This window comes from Tribolium castaneum, chromosome 1, assembly GCF_031307605.1.
Source record: "Tribolium castaneum strain GA2 chromosome 1, icTriCast1.1, whole genome shotgun sequence".
NCBI lineage: Eukaryota > Metazoa > Arthropoda > Insecta > Coleoptera > Tenebrionidae > Tribolium > Tribolium castaneum.
The window spans coordinates 8288530-8302012 of NC_087394.1; the positions used below are offsets into that span (position 1 = coordinate 8288530).

The 13483-nt window shown below is 31.6% G+C and overlaps 2 protein-coding genes across 3 annotated transcripts; one reads left to right on the forward strand and one right to left on the reverse strand.

The window, feature by feature from the left end:
• The first annotated feature begins 225 nt into the window (after positions 1-225).
• On the forward strand, positions 226-4932 carry Art7 (Arginine methyltransferase 7). 2 transcript variants are annotated; one of them, XM_008195677.3, is made up of 4 exons: positions 226-372; positions 456-2103; positions 4467-4624; positions 4681-4932. In XM_008195677.3, the coding sequence occupies exons 2-4, from the start codon at positions 475-477 to the stop codon at positions 4910-4912; spliced, it is 2019 nt and encodes a 672-aa protein (XP_008193899.1). In that variant the 5' UTR covers positions 226-372; positions 456-474; the 3' UTR covers positions 4913-4932. The 2 variants fall into 2 exon arrangements, with proteins under 2 accessions (XP_008193899.1, XP_967203.1); XM_962110.4 differs by lacking the exon at positions 226-372 and having other exon boundaries at positions 404-2103.
• Positions 4933-5022: 90 nt separating this feature from the next.
• On the reverse strand, positions 5023-10452 carry LOC655637 (tubulin polymerization-promoting protein homolog). Its single transcript, XM_962196.5, has 3 exons — positions 10179-10452; positions 6135-6549; positions 5023-5915 (listed from the first exon to the last, which is right to left on the reverse strand). The coding sequence occupies exons 2-3, from the start codon at positions 6540-6542 to the stop codon at positions 5733-5735; spliced, it is 591 nt and encodes a 196-aa protein (XP_967289.1). The 5' UTR covers positions 6543-6549; positions 10179-10452; the 3' UTR covers positions 5023-5732.
• Between the last annotated feature and the right edge of the window lie 3031 nt (positions 10453-13483).

The following is a 13483-nucleotide window of genomic DNA, read 5'->3' on the forward strand; positions in this document are numbered from 1 at the left end:
AATGGCACATGCACATGATACAATAATAGATTGAGTTAAATTTACAGTGTTTAAATTAACTGTAATAGCTGTGGTTTTAATTTTTTCGACATATTATAAGGAGGCATTATTTTGTCTCACATTTCTAAAATTTTAACACATTGCTCAATATTACTATTTTTTAATTAAATTCAGGCAGGAGATCAAAAGCACCACGGCCTGAACAGCTTGAGAATGATGATGTGTTATTGTTTCACCACGTTTCACTAATAATGACTCCGAAACAATTAACAATTTCCAAGAAACATTTGCATTTATAATTACGCGGCTTCTCCCGCCGTGATTCCCCATTGGCCCCCGCAGTCGGTAAGTCAGTCTCCCTCCATTTGACAGGTAAACATAACCCACAGAATAACAGGTTTTACATAACCGCAAAAAACACACAAATAAATGATCCATTTGCACGCTTGTTGTAGAGTTTTCAAACCCCGCACCATGAGCATCTTCATCCAAAAACTGAACCCCATGACGGGGGTCAACGACTGGATCGTCCAACAGGAAGATTACGACTACCACCAAGAAGTCGCCCGCTCTTCCTTCGCAGACATGCTGCACGACACCGAACGGAACAAGAAATACGAAACGGCCCTAAAATCCGCAATCGAAGTGATGCATTCACGCGGCAAGAAAGCCAACGTTTTGGACATTGGGACTGGAACCGGTCTCCTTTCAATGATGGCAGTGCGACATGGGGCTGATTCCGTGACCGCCTGCGAGGCCTTCAAACCCATGAGTGAGTGCGCTTTCAAAGTGATCAAACGAAACGGCTTCGAGAACAAGATTAAAATAATCCCGAAACGATCGACCGACATTACAGTGGGCCCAGGGGGCGATTTAGGGGCCCCATGTAACATTCTAGTGACTGAAGTGTTCGACACGGAACTAATCGGCGAAGGGGCCCTGTCGACGTTCAGTCACGCGCATAAAGTGCTCCTGGAGAAGGATTGTATCGTTGTGCCCCAATCTGCCACAGTTTATGCCCAAGTTGTCGAAAGCCCCTTTATCCAGAGCTGGAACAGGGTGAAAGATGTGTACGATAACGAGGGCAAACTCTTGATTAAAACCCCCTCAAGTGTGCGAAACTGCGCCGGTTCTGCAGCAGTCCACGACTTGCAATTGAGCCAAATTAAACCAAACTGTCTCAAATTCTTAACGCAGCCAATCCCCGTGTTTCGCTTTGACTGGTCGGGGAATACCCCGTTTATTTTCGACCAATCAACCATCCACAGCATCAAGGCGGCGCAAAGCGGGGTGGCGCAGGTGGTGTTCATGTGGTGGGACTTACAGATGGACACCGAAGGTAAAATTGTTCTAAGTTGTGCCCCACATTGGGGCCCTCCCCAGGAGGCTGTGCCCTGGCGCGACCACTGGATGCAAGCCATTTACTACCTTCCGAACGAAGTTGTAGTGAGTAAAGACGCAGAACTGCACCTGGTTAGCTGTCACGACGAGTTTTCGCTTTGGTTTAATGTTCGATTGGACTTGAGGCTGAGTGAGGTGGATTATGTGAAACCGATATGCGAATGTGGGCTGCATATGACGTTCTCGCGCACGAGAATTGGGCAAATTAACGATGCGTCAAGGAATAAAAAATATATCAGTCTTTTGGAGAAATGTATAGATAGGGATAGCGTGATACTTATTTTAAGCGATGGGTTTTATCTAAGTCTTTGTGCGTCGAAAATGGGGGCGAAGAAAATTTACTACGTGGAAACGAACTATTTGTCGCGGAAAATTTTGATTGATTTTGTTGAGTTTAACGAGATTACGAATGTTGAAGTTTTTGAAAATATTGAATCTCTGGTGAATAATGGGAATCCGGAAAAAATCAATATGGTGGTAGGGGAACCATATTTTTTGAATAGTATTTTGCCTTGGGACAATCTCCTCTTTATTTATTTACTGAAAGGAGTAAGGAATATACTAACCAATGACGCTAGACTGTTTCCTAAAATTGCTGTAATTAAAGGTATAGCAGTGAAATTTTCGGATTTGAATAAAATCCGTTTACCGTTAGGAGAGTGTGAAGGATTTGTCATGAAGGACTTTGACGAACTTATCGAGGTAATTTATAAAACAAACGATACTGTTCTAATAACAGTATGTTTTAAAAAGAATTTTCACTTTACCTTTGTTTCAAACTATAATTAAAAATAATGCCCAAAAAGTGCGGATACCTAAATACTAGGACGTAATAAGACGTGCAAATAATACGTCCCCATCCTAGTTATTTTCATTAGAGACGCCAGATAGCGTAGTTGTTCCTAGGCTGTGTAATAAACTTAAAAAAAATAATATTTTATTAAGGGTAAGCACAAGACAAAAAGATACAGGCAGGTGGCGAATTAAATTCTGAATAATAGAAAATATTTTTTCTCATGTTTTAAATTGCTTTAAAATGTTCCTCTAGCGCTCAACTACCAGTAAAAGTAAAATGAATCTGCCCCTTGAGCAAGCATAAACGTTTTTGGGGCTTAAACCGTTAAAACTTAAAACATGGCCGTGATTTTTATTTTTGTAGGAAATTTATCTCCTATAACTTTCTTTGTCACATTCTTCTTGCACGAGTATAAGCTGTTTCAAAACTGTAAAAACGCCAACGTCGCATTTTACCAAATTATTTTTTTAAATAAGATTGATAAAATTGTAAAATAGTTTTTATTGATTAGATCTTTGATTGTAATTATTATTTTTTTGAAGTGCATAAATAATTTATAACAGCGAATTTTGAGAGAAAATGCAACGTTGGCGTCTTTATAGTTTTGAAACAGGTAATACATACTTATTAAAGATATCTTTACCAACTTCAATAAATTCAAAATCAGGACAATAATAATAATAATGCAAGTATAAAATATTGACATAAAAGAAGCACAAAGAAAAGCTAAATATTTACCTAATCTGTCTCTGCATAACACATTGTTTTACAGTTGTTTTTTTTATAGAAATGTATCCAAATTACACTATAATTTAATTTTAGTGTATTTGTTTATTGTGACTGTTTAACTGAATTTTTCAAGTAACCGAAAGGTCTTTGTATTTTGAGCTAAGTAAGTGTAGGACCTCTGTTCAAGACTTTGCCTTTTCGAAGCAAGAATTATCGAGACCAAAAAAAGTGTCTAGAAATCGAAGCAAAGTGAACGGTTTTTCTCGAAACTGGAAGCGTTGGAAATTTTATTCTTTGTACAATTTCAAGTTTTTGAAATATTTAAAAATTTGAGCGTTTCAGGAAATTTCAAGTTGGGCAGAAATCCTAGTCCCTATGTACATACATTTTTTTTCGTATCTACTTAAAATCGTTAAAAACCGTTAAAGCTAAAGATAAGGTTTTGCTTTTTACTTTTGTACGAAATTTAACTCTATTTTCTACAACTTCCTTTGTTACATTCTTCCTGTATCTTTAACTGTATTAGCAGCGTTTTAAAAATATGAAAATAATGAAAAATAAAAAATTACTTGGAGGCAAAATTATCGTAACACGACACTTATAAGAGTGGAATGTTTATCTTAGATAATTTAGACTCAACGTTTTTTAAATTTTGCAAATAAAACAAATGTGTTTAAAAGAAAATACTGATACTTCTGAATTTGGGACAAACAGCTAACAAAATTTAAACAATGATAAGAAGTTTTTCATATGTTGCCCTATGTTAATAACGGTGTAATTATTTTTTCTTTAGTTGATATTAAAAAATTCGCTACAATAATTTTTAAACCGTTGTTTCTTAGAAAATAATTTTAGAGATGTAGGACTTAAACCGTTTTTTTTTTCAGACATGCGGTATTAATTACTTTAAAGGATTTCGTTGTTGCATTTTCTGCTGATCTCCTTGTCCTTCTGCTCCCTACTGACACATTTAGAGCCAAAATTAATAAAAGACTAAGCGTAAATTTAAATTTTTAACAGTTTTTTCTCATGTTTGTCATGAATTTTTTTTTCAATGCCCTTTTTTCCAAGCCATTAAGTAACACTAATTGATTTTAAACTAATTTTTAATAAATTGAGCTCCTTTTTTAAGCAAGAAGCTGTCATTATTGTGGTAGTTATTACCAGAAATTGTAAGTGACGATCACAGTAAAATTATTACTACTGTTGGCAGAAAATTACATATCAGAGTTCCAAATGTGAAAAAAATTTATAAAAAATCGATATTTCGTAAATTAATTTGTCATATCTTCAATAGCGATTACGTTTCAAAAACTATGAAATGAGACAGATTTGAAGTGAAGTCAAACTTACTTAATTATTAGACATTAATTCTTGCTCTGTTTGCCTGTAATTCATCTATCTAACTTAAATAGTCATTTTTATTGGGTTGCTATTCAAATGTAGGTAGGCTTAGGACACGAAAAAAAAAACAAAAAGTTAGTTAAGGCCTTCAGTTTTATATTTTTTGTAAATTTTTTTCATAAAGTATAATTTGTAGACATCAAGTAACATAAGTGACGATAACGTGGAAGCACAGCCCCTGTGGGAATACCCGGGAATTGCGTTAAGTAAACCAGTGGACATAATAACAATTGATTCAAACAGTGTTCCGGAAAAAGTTGTGGAACTTTCTGGAGTGTTTGAAATCGATTCGAGGTATTTTAATGTGTGTTGAAAATGCTGAAAATAAGATTATTTTTGATTGTTTCTAGACACGGATCGTGCAATGGTATAGCTTTGTGGATTGAATGGTTGCATGAAGAAGGTGCTAAAAGTGTTATATCTTCTGGGCCAGTTATACCACCACAAGTTGGCCAACAAATCGAATGGGATGTTCATACAAGACAGGGCGTTTGCCTGTTTGCCGACAGAGCAACGTCTCACATCAGTTATAGATTTAAATTCGACTTTAATGAAGGCAATATCACGTTTAAATGGGAATAAAGAAATTAGAAATATAGTTATTTAATGTTTTTTATTCTTACCGCCCCCTAAACAAACCTGTTTTATTTGTTGTGTTAAAAATTTTGATTTCGGTGAAAAAAATAGGCCTCTCCTTGTCATTGTTTTTATTTGGAAACGTATGACTATAAACTACATAAATTATAACAAACACAATCTTATTTATAACCATCACAGAAAATGTTAAGTAAAACATAATAATTTCACAATATCTTACGCAACTTTATTAAATTTACGTCAAAATATATAAATAAATGTCAACTTCTTATTATTATACAAACATCTCGAAAGAAAAAATAAACAAAAGCGACCATTATAGGCTGAAATTTCGAATTAAAAAAAGGGCAATAATACTCTTATTACATAATATTATATCAAAGCGTACGATACGTATTAATAGGTTCTAAATGAAAAAGTGCGAAACGACAATAAAAATGGGAGTTATTGCTTTGGAGAAATTTCTAGTCTTAATCAAAAATATGTAAAAAATCAATACATAACTCTTGCTTAATTAATAAAATGTAAACAGTATTATATTAAATATTAATAGTAACAAAATATGGACTTTCTTCTTAATATTAATATTAAACAGACGTAAATATGGCGAATGTGAGACAAATAATTTACAAAAGTGGTTCACAACACGCTTTTCGCCATTTAATTTTTATAAATTATTTGTACAAACTTCCAGTTGTGTGCTAGACATCTACGTTATTACACATATCCAAATAGTTAATATCAATTATCAAGCTTTTATAAAATTATAAATTTGAATATAATTATGTGTCTGGAATTTGTATTTTTATTCTTGTTTACCATAGGTATCTTTATTTTGATATCCACTGACGTAACCGGAAGTATCGACAACTTCCTTCCGTCCTGCTATGCCTTTGCCTTTTCCAGTCTCATCGAAGCGCTGTTTATGAGTGCCTGTGTATTTCGATGTGTCTGTTAATCTGTCGACAGCACTTGGAGTCTTCCCAGCCTGAAAATATTTAATTACAAAAATAGTTATTATACAAGACGATAAAGAGATGACTAGATAGACGATCTTTATCGTCGTGTATAATACATTGTAACAGGATTTCAAGTTTAAGAGAAAAAAATTAACTTGATAATTTAATTGCGTAGTTAAAGTACTATTTTATTTACTGAAATGAAATACTTTTACATCTGGTATAGAAAAAAAATTTTTTTTTCATACCCCAAGTGCATGAACTCCGGGTTGTCCACAACTGGCCATTTTATTTTTGATTTCCTCGACTTCGATTTTTTTGTTCTTGGCTAAATCCTCCAAGAACGTTTTGTAGCTCGTAATGTTGACTTTTTGCGACTTGAGTTTTTTGAAGTAGATGCCAGTGTCTGTTGTCGTGATTTTTTTACCGTCGATAACTTTGGCCTGTTTCATCCACTTGTCGCTGTTGGAAAGAGTTATGAGTTTTCCATCCGATTTCGGATCGCCAAATTTAGCAAAAGCTTTGAAGTTTTCTTCAAAAGTTACTCCACCACTTGGCGGTACAGGGGATTTTGGAGCTTCTCCTGAACCATTTTCCAGTTTTAGGTTTTCCACTTCTTTAGTGGGGGGTTCCGAGTTGGTGGTTTCCGCGGACATTTTTCGCCTAAACAAAATAATTCAAACAAAAATATTTTTCAATATTTCAGTTGATAGCAAAATTCTAAAAATTATTACGTATTGCGTTATTTTTATTTAAAGATACTAATTATTATTATTTACGTTTAATTTCATCCAAGCAATAATAAAATATTCAGTTCAAGGTACAGACAAAGTTGTATTGTTTTGTAATGTTCTTTCAAAGAAAGGAAGTTAACTCAAAAATAGCTTTATCTCCAATAAAATCAAAGAGAAACAAATACATTTACATGCGTTTTTTTAAAGCCTTTCTTTTAGTAAAAACCGAATGTATCTACAAATCAACAGTCGAAAATTACAAGTAACTAAAGAACTTCCTATCAAATTTACTGTTTATTACCGGTTTTTTTTTTCTTAAGTAAGCAGAAACAGAAACTTTTTGGTTAAACTGCTTGTTTTTTTCTGTTTTCTTCTCCAATTATTACTTGACATACTATAAAGGATACGTGTTGTATTTTTTTACAACTTAAATTTATTGGTTTTGCCAGTTATTGCTTATCAAAATCAGAGATAATTGTTTTCTATTAATAAAATCACAAACATTTCAATAAATTTTTATTCTCGTGATCGACAAGTTAATATTTATACAGTTTTCAACTAAAATGTTGCGCAAATCGTGTTTTTTTGGCCAGAATAAGATGACTTCACCTTTTCCAAAGTGATTTTTTTCCATTTTAAGCAACAAATCTTTAAAAATGAAAGATTTTTTTAACAAAACAAGTCTTTAGCCAGAATAAGGGGTTGTAATTCATTTCAAACAACGATTTGGTTTTTTTCTAAGTTGTGCGAACAAAACTAGTAAGAAAATCGTCGTTTTCTATCAAAATAAGGCGATTTGAGCATTTTCTGAATTTTTTTTTTTTTTTAAATTAAACTAGTGCGTAAATCGTTGGTTTGTGTTATTTCATGTTTTAATTTCGCTGCAGCGTTCATACATTTTTTTTAATAAAGTGTTTTTAAGGGAACCTTACGTATCTTATTTTTTATGTTATACTTTTTATAATATTACAATTATTTAAATACCAAACAAAACGGTAGTAAAGCAAAAAAATCAAAATTGAAATACGAAGAAAATAAGAAAATTAAGAGACAACTTTGGAAAAAGCTATCCCTGAGAATTAATTACATTTTTAGAGAATACCTTAATTTTTGTTCTAGAAAGTCAATACTTGATTAGTTGAAGCATCATAACATAACTTTCCAAACTTTTTTTCTTTGAAATTAACAGAAACCTACGTACCTCTATTTATAATTCTGATAATTATACACTAAAATCTCTCTTAACGGACACCTCCTATAAGCGGACATTTTTGTTGGCCCCGGTTTGAACTTTTTGAAATGGTATTGTTTCCTTTTTAAGACTCTCTCATAAACGGACGCGGATCCTTGGAAACAAAATCTCTCCTTTAAGCGGACAGCATGCTATATGCGCTTTTGTTATTATTATGACAAACCCAAGCAGCAAATATTATTAAAAATAAAGATGAACTGGTATGACAGTGGAAATGTTAGTAAAAACTAAAGATTTTTTGACAACTGAAGGATTGAAAATAATATATCATTTAGGTAAATTATAATTGGTTTATAAAAGCGTATAATAAAAATATTTTGCTGTCCGGTTGTATTGTCGGGAGACAATGAAAAATCAAAAACATCTGAAGTTTTGAATCTGTCACCATATCAATTTTAAGTACGGTTTTTTTTTCACTGTAGTACAGTCACGATCAAAAAGAACAGGCACAAGTCCGACTAAAATCATTTGGCCCAAAAATTTAAACAAACAGGTTAGTTAACTAAACACACTTTAACAGTATCATATCAAAAAGATTTGTGGCTGCGGTTTTAGCGGTGTCATTCTTTTTGATAGTGACTGTACGTGTCAGTGAGGGTTGGGAAATTTTCTAAAAATTCTAAATTTTTTTACTGTTAATGATAACATGTAGTTTAAAAAAAGACTTGGCGGAAACATTAAGAAGTTATGTTATGTTTACTGATAATGTTATCATTTTATCAGATGTTTTGATAAACAACTCAAAATTTATCATGTCATTTATTTGGACATGTGATTACTTTAAACAGTTGAATGAAAAACAGGAGTACCAATTAACAGTTGCAAATGACGTCATTTTTTAATTATGAATTCTATTCAAAGAAGGAAATAAGTTAGCGTCATCCCAATATGTGCAGAATTACGAATTACTACTAACTTATCGTTTTAAATCAAAATACAGGTTTAAAACAATGGCTTAGAGTAGAATTTTTTTGGCCAAATAACCATATCATCACACTGTAAACACTTAATATAATTATTTTGAAATCGATCCTCACTTTAATTACGAAATTATAATGGTTTTTATTGCTAGAGAGGTCAGAAAGTGTGTAACTTAGATTTGTATCTAGTTTTTACAATACACACCTAATTAACATACTAGAATACTAGAGTGTTTTACTTTTTGTACCATATACATTTTATAAGGATAATAATGACAATCGTAAATAAAAATGAACACATTCCTAGTATGAGGTCATGTCTATTAACTGTATGTAGCACAGCATTTTGATAAAGCAGGTACGATGAGATCAATACTTAATTTAGCTATAAAATATTCGGCTCGGAATAATTTTTTACACAAACTAGTTTTATTGATTAAGTGTAAAAGAGCAACGGTAAAACAATAAACAATACCACTTATCGATAAAATCATTATGTAAATTAGGAACTAATGACAATAAATTATTTATAAACTATCGGTGTACATCCGATGAAAAACACATTCATTTAATGACTTTCTTCGCACCCAAAAATACTGCATAGCTGTTTGGAGATGTGTTTCTAAAAATAATTGAGCATTTCCATTCATTTATTGAACAACTACCTAAATTTAAATAGTGCGTTGATGGAATTTTGTAAACAAATCGCAGTTGAGTCGAATTCTGAAATTTGGAATGGGCATGAAAGTGCAAATTCGCTATGCAAATAAAGGTTTTATTTCGTCAAGTTGTGTGTACATTACGTAATAAACATTCACTTGAATGTCATCTTCGCCGTATTTTACAAAAACATAAACAGAAATTTGCTTGAGAAAATATTGTTTTTTATGACACTAATTGCAAAATTTAGCTTTTCCCTAAGTAAATAAAGGCACGGTTTTGTGTTCACTTTCTTTTTAAATATGTGATGTCATTCCTAAATTTATTCCTAGGCGTCTGACTAGGGCACCGGTGAGGGGTGAATTAAGGGTTCCATGCGCATTACAACAAATCGATTTTAATGAAACTAAAAATCCGAATAAATTTCCCAAACGCAATAAAATTTTATTTGTACTTGGCTTGAATCTTATTATCGAAGTTCAAATACACTTAATAACACCCTGATTATTTTTTTAATACATTATATATGCCGTATGTTAAATTGCAATTTTTTAATTATGTTTAATGATAAATAGTCAAAGGAAACAAATTGCACTTGCAAATAAATAGTAATGATGTTGGATGCTAATAGACCTTGCGTGATCGAATCAATTTCGTTATTAAATATTCACAATAAACGTTCCTGAGATTGTCTTGTCACTGGATGGAGATGACATGAAAACTTACCTCTTTTGGATGAATTATCCTCACGTAAAAATCACCTGTTGGCAAAAATACAACTCAGATAAATGGAAAATATCACCGACACTTGCTCTATGGCGTCTCTAAACACACTGCTCGCGCTAAAATAATGCGATAACAGAGGAGCGTAAAAGTCGATGCAGTTTCCACAACGATGTTATCTTCCTTAATTTGGGTTAACAAAAATTGTGGCTGATTTTTTTAGTTACAAGTGTTTGGTTTGGAAAGTGAGACGCATACGGGTGGCTTCACCCTCAAGACGTTCAATGCGCATTCCCTACGTACACTGGAGACGTTTAAACGCCAAAAATTTTTTCAAATACAATTTTTTTTCGTTTTTTTTAATTTGAATATTCTAAAAATGTTTTCGAGGACGTTTTCGATCAAAAAATCGAAAGTAGCAATACGTTATTTTTAAAAGAAGTAACGAAATAATTTCACACACTAAATTTTGTAAATACAACTATAATATAAAATGTCCATTGCACGCATTGCGTGTGAAAGAAATTTTATTACCGTAAAACTGTATGCCTTCAAACATTGAGAGTATAATTATGATTTGCATCATTTGGCAAAAACCCCGTCTAAAAATGGCAAGTATTATTCTCTGCCTAACAAATTTTCGCTCCTTTATTAGACCAAAAAGGGTGTATACTTTGGGTTTGAGAATTTAAGGCTCGTTTTAATTTTTATTATTTTCATTTTTGAAACTTCAGGAATCTATTTTGGCTGAATTTGAGTCTTCCTTGTTCAGAAACAATTTGTTGTTTATTTTTTTGTACAGTCACCCTGTTTCAAGCTCAAAAATTTTTTAACAACATTTTCGAGTCTCAGAAGACCACATTTGTATTGGAATGAAGAGTTGTAAACTAAAAATGATTAGAGAAATGTTTTTATTTTTTAACGTGTAAAATATTGAAGGAAATATAAACGATTCTATGAAAATAATTATTCAAAAGTTAATTTAGAAATTATTAAATTTGGGTTAACAAAAATTCTGGCTGATTTTTTTAGTTACAAGTGTTTGGTTTGGAAAATGAGACGCTTACGGGTGCCTTCACCCTTAAAACGTTCAATGCGCATTTCCTACGTACACTGGAGACGTTTAAACGCCAAAAAATCTTTTTCAAATAGTTTTTTTCGTTGTTTTTTTTAAATTTGATTATTAGATTTTTTAACCTCTAAAATGTTTTCGGGGACATTTTCGATCAAAGAATCGAAAGTAGCAATACGTTATTTTTAAAAGAAGAAACGAAATAATTTCATCCACTAAACTATTGTAGGTGAGATCATAAACTATGCAAATACAATCTAACATATGATGTCCATTGCACGCATTGCGTGTGAAAGAAATTTTATTACCGTAAAACTGTATGCCTTTAAACATTAAGGGTATAATTATGGTTTACATCATTTGGCAAAAAACCCCGTCTAAAAATGGCAAGTATTATTCTTTGCCTAACAAGTTTTCGCTCCCAAAAAGGGTGTATACTTTATGTATGAAAATTTAAGACTCGTTTTAATTTTATTATTATTATTATATTTATTATTATTATTATTATTATTATTATTTTCAGAAATCTATTTTGGCTGAATTTGAGTCTTTTTTCAGCACTTCCTTGTTCAGAAACAATTTGTTGTTTACTTTTTTGTACAGTCACGTTGTTTCAAGCTCAAAAATATTTACCAACTTTTTCGAGTCTCAGACCACATTTGAATAGGAATGAATAGTTGTAAACTAAAAATGATTAGAAAAATGTTTTAATTCATTACATGTGAAATATTGAAGGAAATCTATACGATTCTATGAAAATAATTATTCAAAAGTTAATTTATGAGGTACTTAGTGAGCATGTTTTATGTTTTTGAGTTATTTATTATTAAACGTGAGCTGTTCTGTCAATGTATCATAGTATTCATGATATTGTTATATTTATCGAACGAAGACCAAGTGTTTCACTGACGAAGGGCAAAGCCGCCAATTTTTTTACTCTAAAAGCAACAGATAACTTTTTCTTTGTTATCTGTGTTTCAGCTTTTCTCATAAGAGTTTTCTGCTTTTATTAAAATGATGATTTCTATCTACTTTCGGTTCACTTTCATAAAAACCATTGTGGTGCCATGACTTGTCATATAAAAGTTAATGCCAAGAGTACCCAATTTCCGCCACAATGGTTATAATAATAATTGTAAAGTCAGATACGCAAAATTATTCAGCATAGGCTATTTATTTATTAAACTTGAAACCAAATAATTTTTGTAAAAAGACATTCCTATACATTGTGACTGTTCTAATATGTATTTGCTTGTGATTTTTTTTTTGTGTAAATAGGTAAATAATTATTTAAGCGGAAATCGCTTGTATTACATGCTTTTCCACATTTGCGTACTATTTATTGTAGCTCAATATAATGAAGATCTTTAGATTGTTTTAATTTTTTTCAAAGTATTAAAGTTTCAAAAATACCTTCATCTTTTATTTTTAATTGTTCTCTATTATAATAATTTTGTATACATTCATCCTTTCCTTAATTTGATTTTCTCCTTTTTTACTATTTTCATTTTTGTTACCTTTTTTTTCTGTTTGTCTTAATATTTCATCCCTTTGTTTTTTGTTTTACTTTCTTTGCCTACCATTCTATTTTAATGTTTCTTCCTTCCATACTTTATACGTTTTCCATTCTTCCATTCTTTTTTCTTTGTTGCCATTTTTATCATTCTCATCTTTTTACCCATTACTTCTTTTCTTTCTGAGTTACCAGCCTTCCCACATTCCTTTATTTATACTCTTCTACAATGTACTTTTGTTTCTCATTTTTACCCTTTACCTGTACTTTTTTCCTGCGTCTTTCTTTTCCCTTGTCTTTAATTTTTCCGTCTTATCGCATTTTCAGCTATTCTTTTATTTTTTTTTCCTCCATCCCTTCCTTTATTTTTCCTTGAATTATCGTTTTACTTCTTACATATCTTTGCATATTCAAAACACTAAAAGACCTTGCCCATACAAATGAATTATTTTTTTATTTATTTTAATTTTTATTTTATTTCGTTGTTAGTTTGGAAAAAATTCTTTAGGAGTGGTGCAAGGACCAACCTCTATAGTCATTGCCTTCCAGAAGGGACTGAAACCCCTGGTTTACCAGAAGTTTCAGTTTTCAATTTTTATATTGTTTTATATTTTTATTTTAAATTATGTTTTAACAACCTCCAAGCAGCGTAGATGCAATTTGAAGGAAGTACTCATTCAATTCATGACTATTTAGTTTTTTTAACTATTCCTTCTTCTTTTC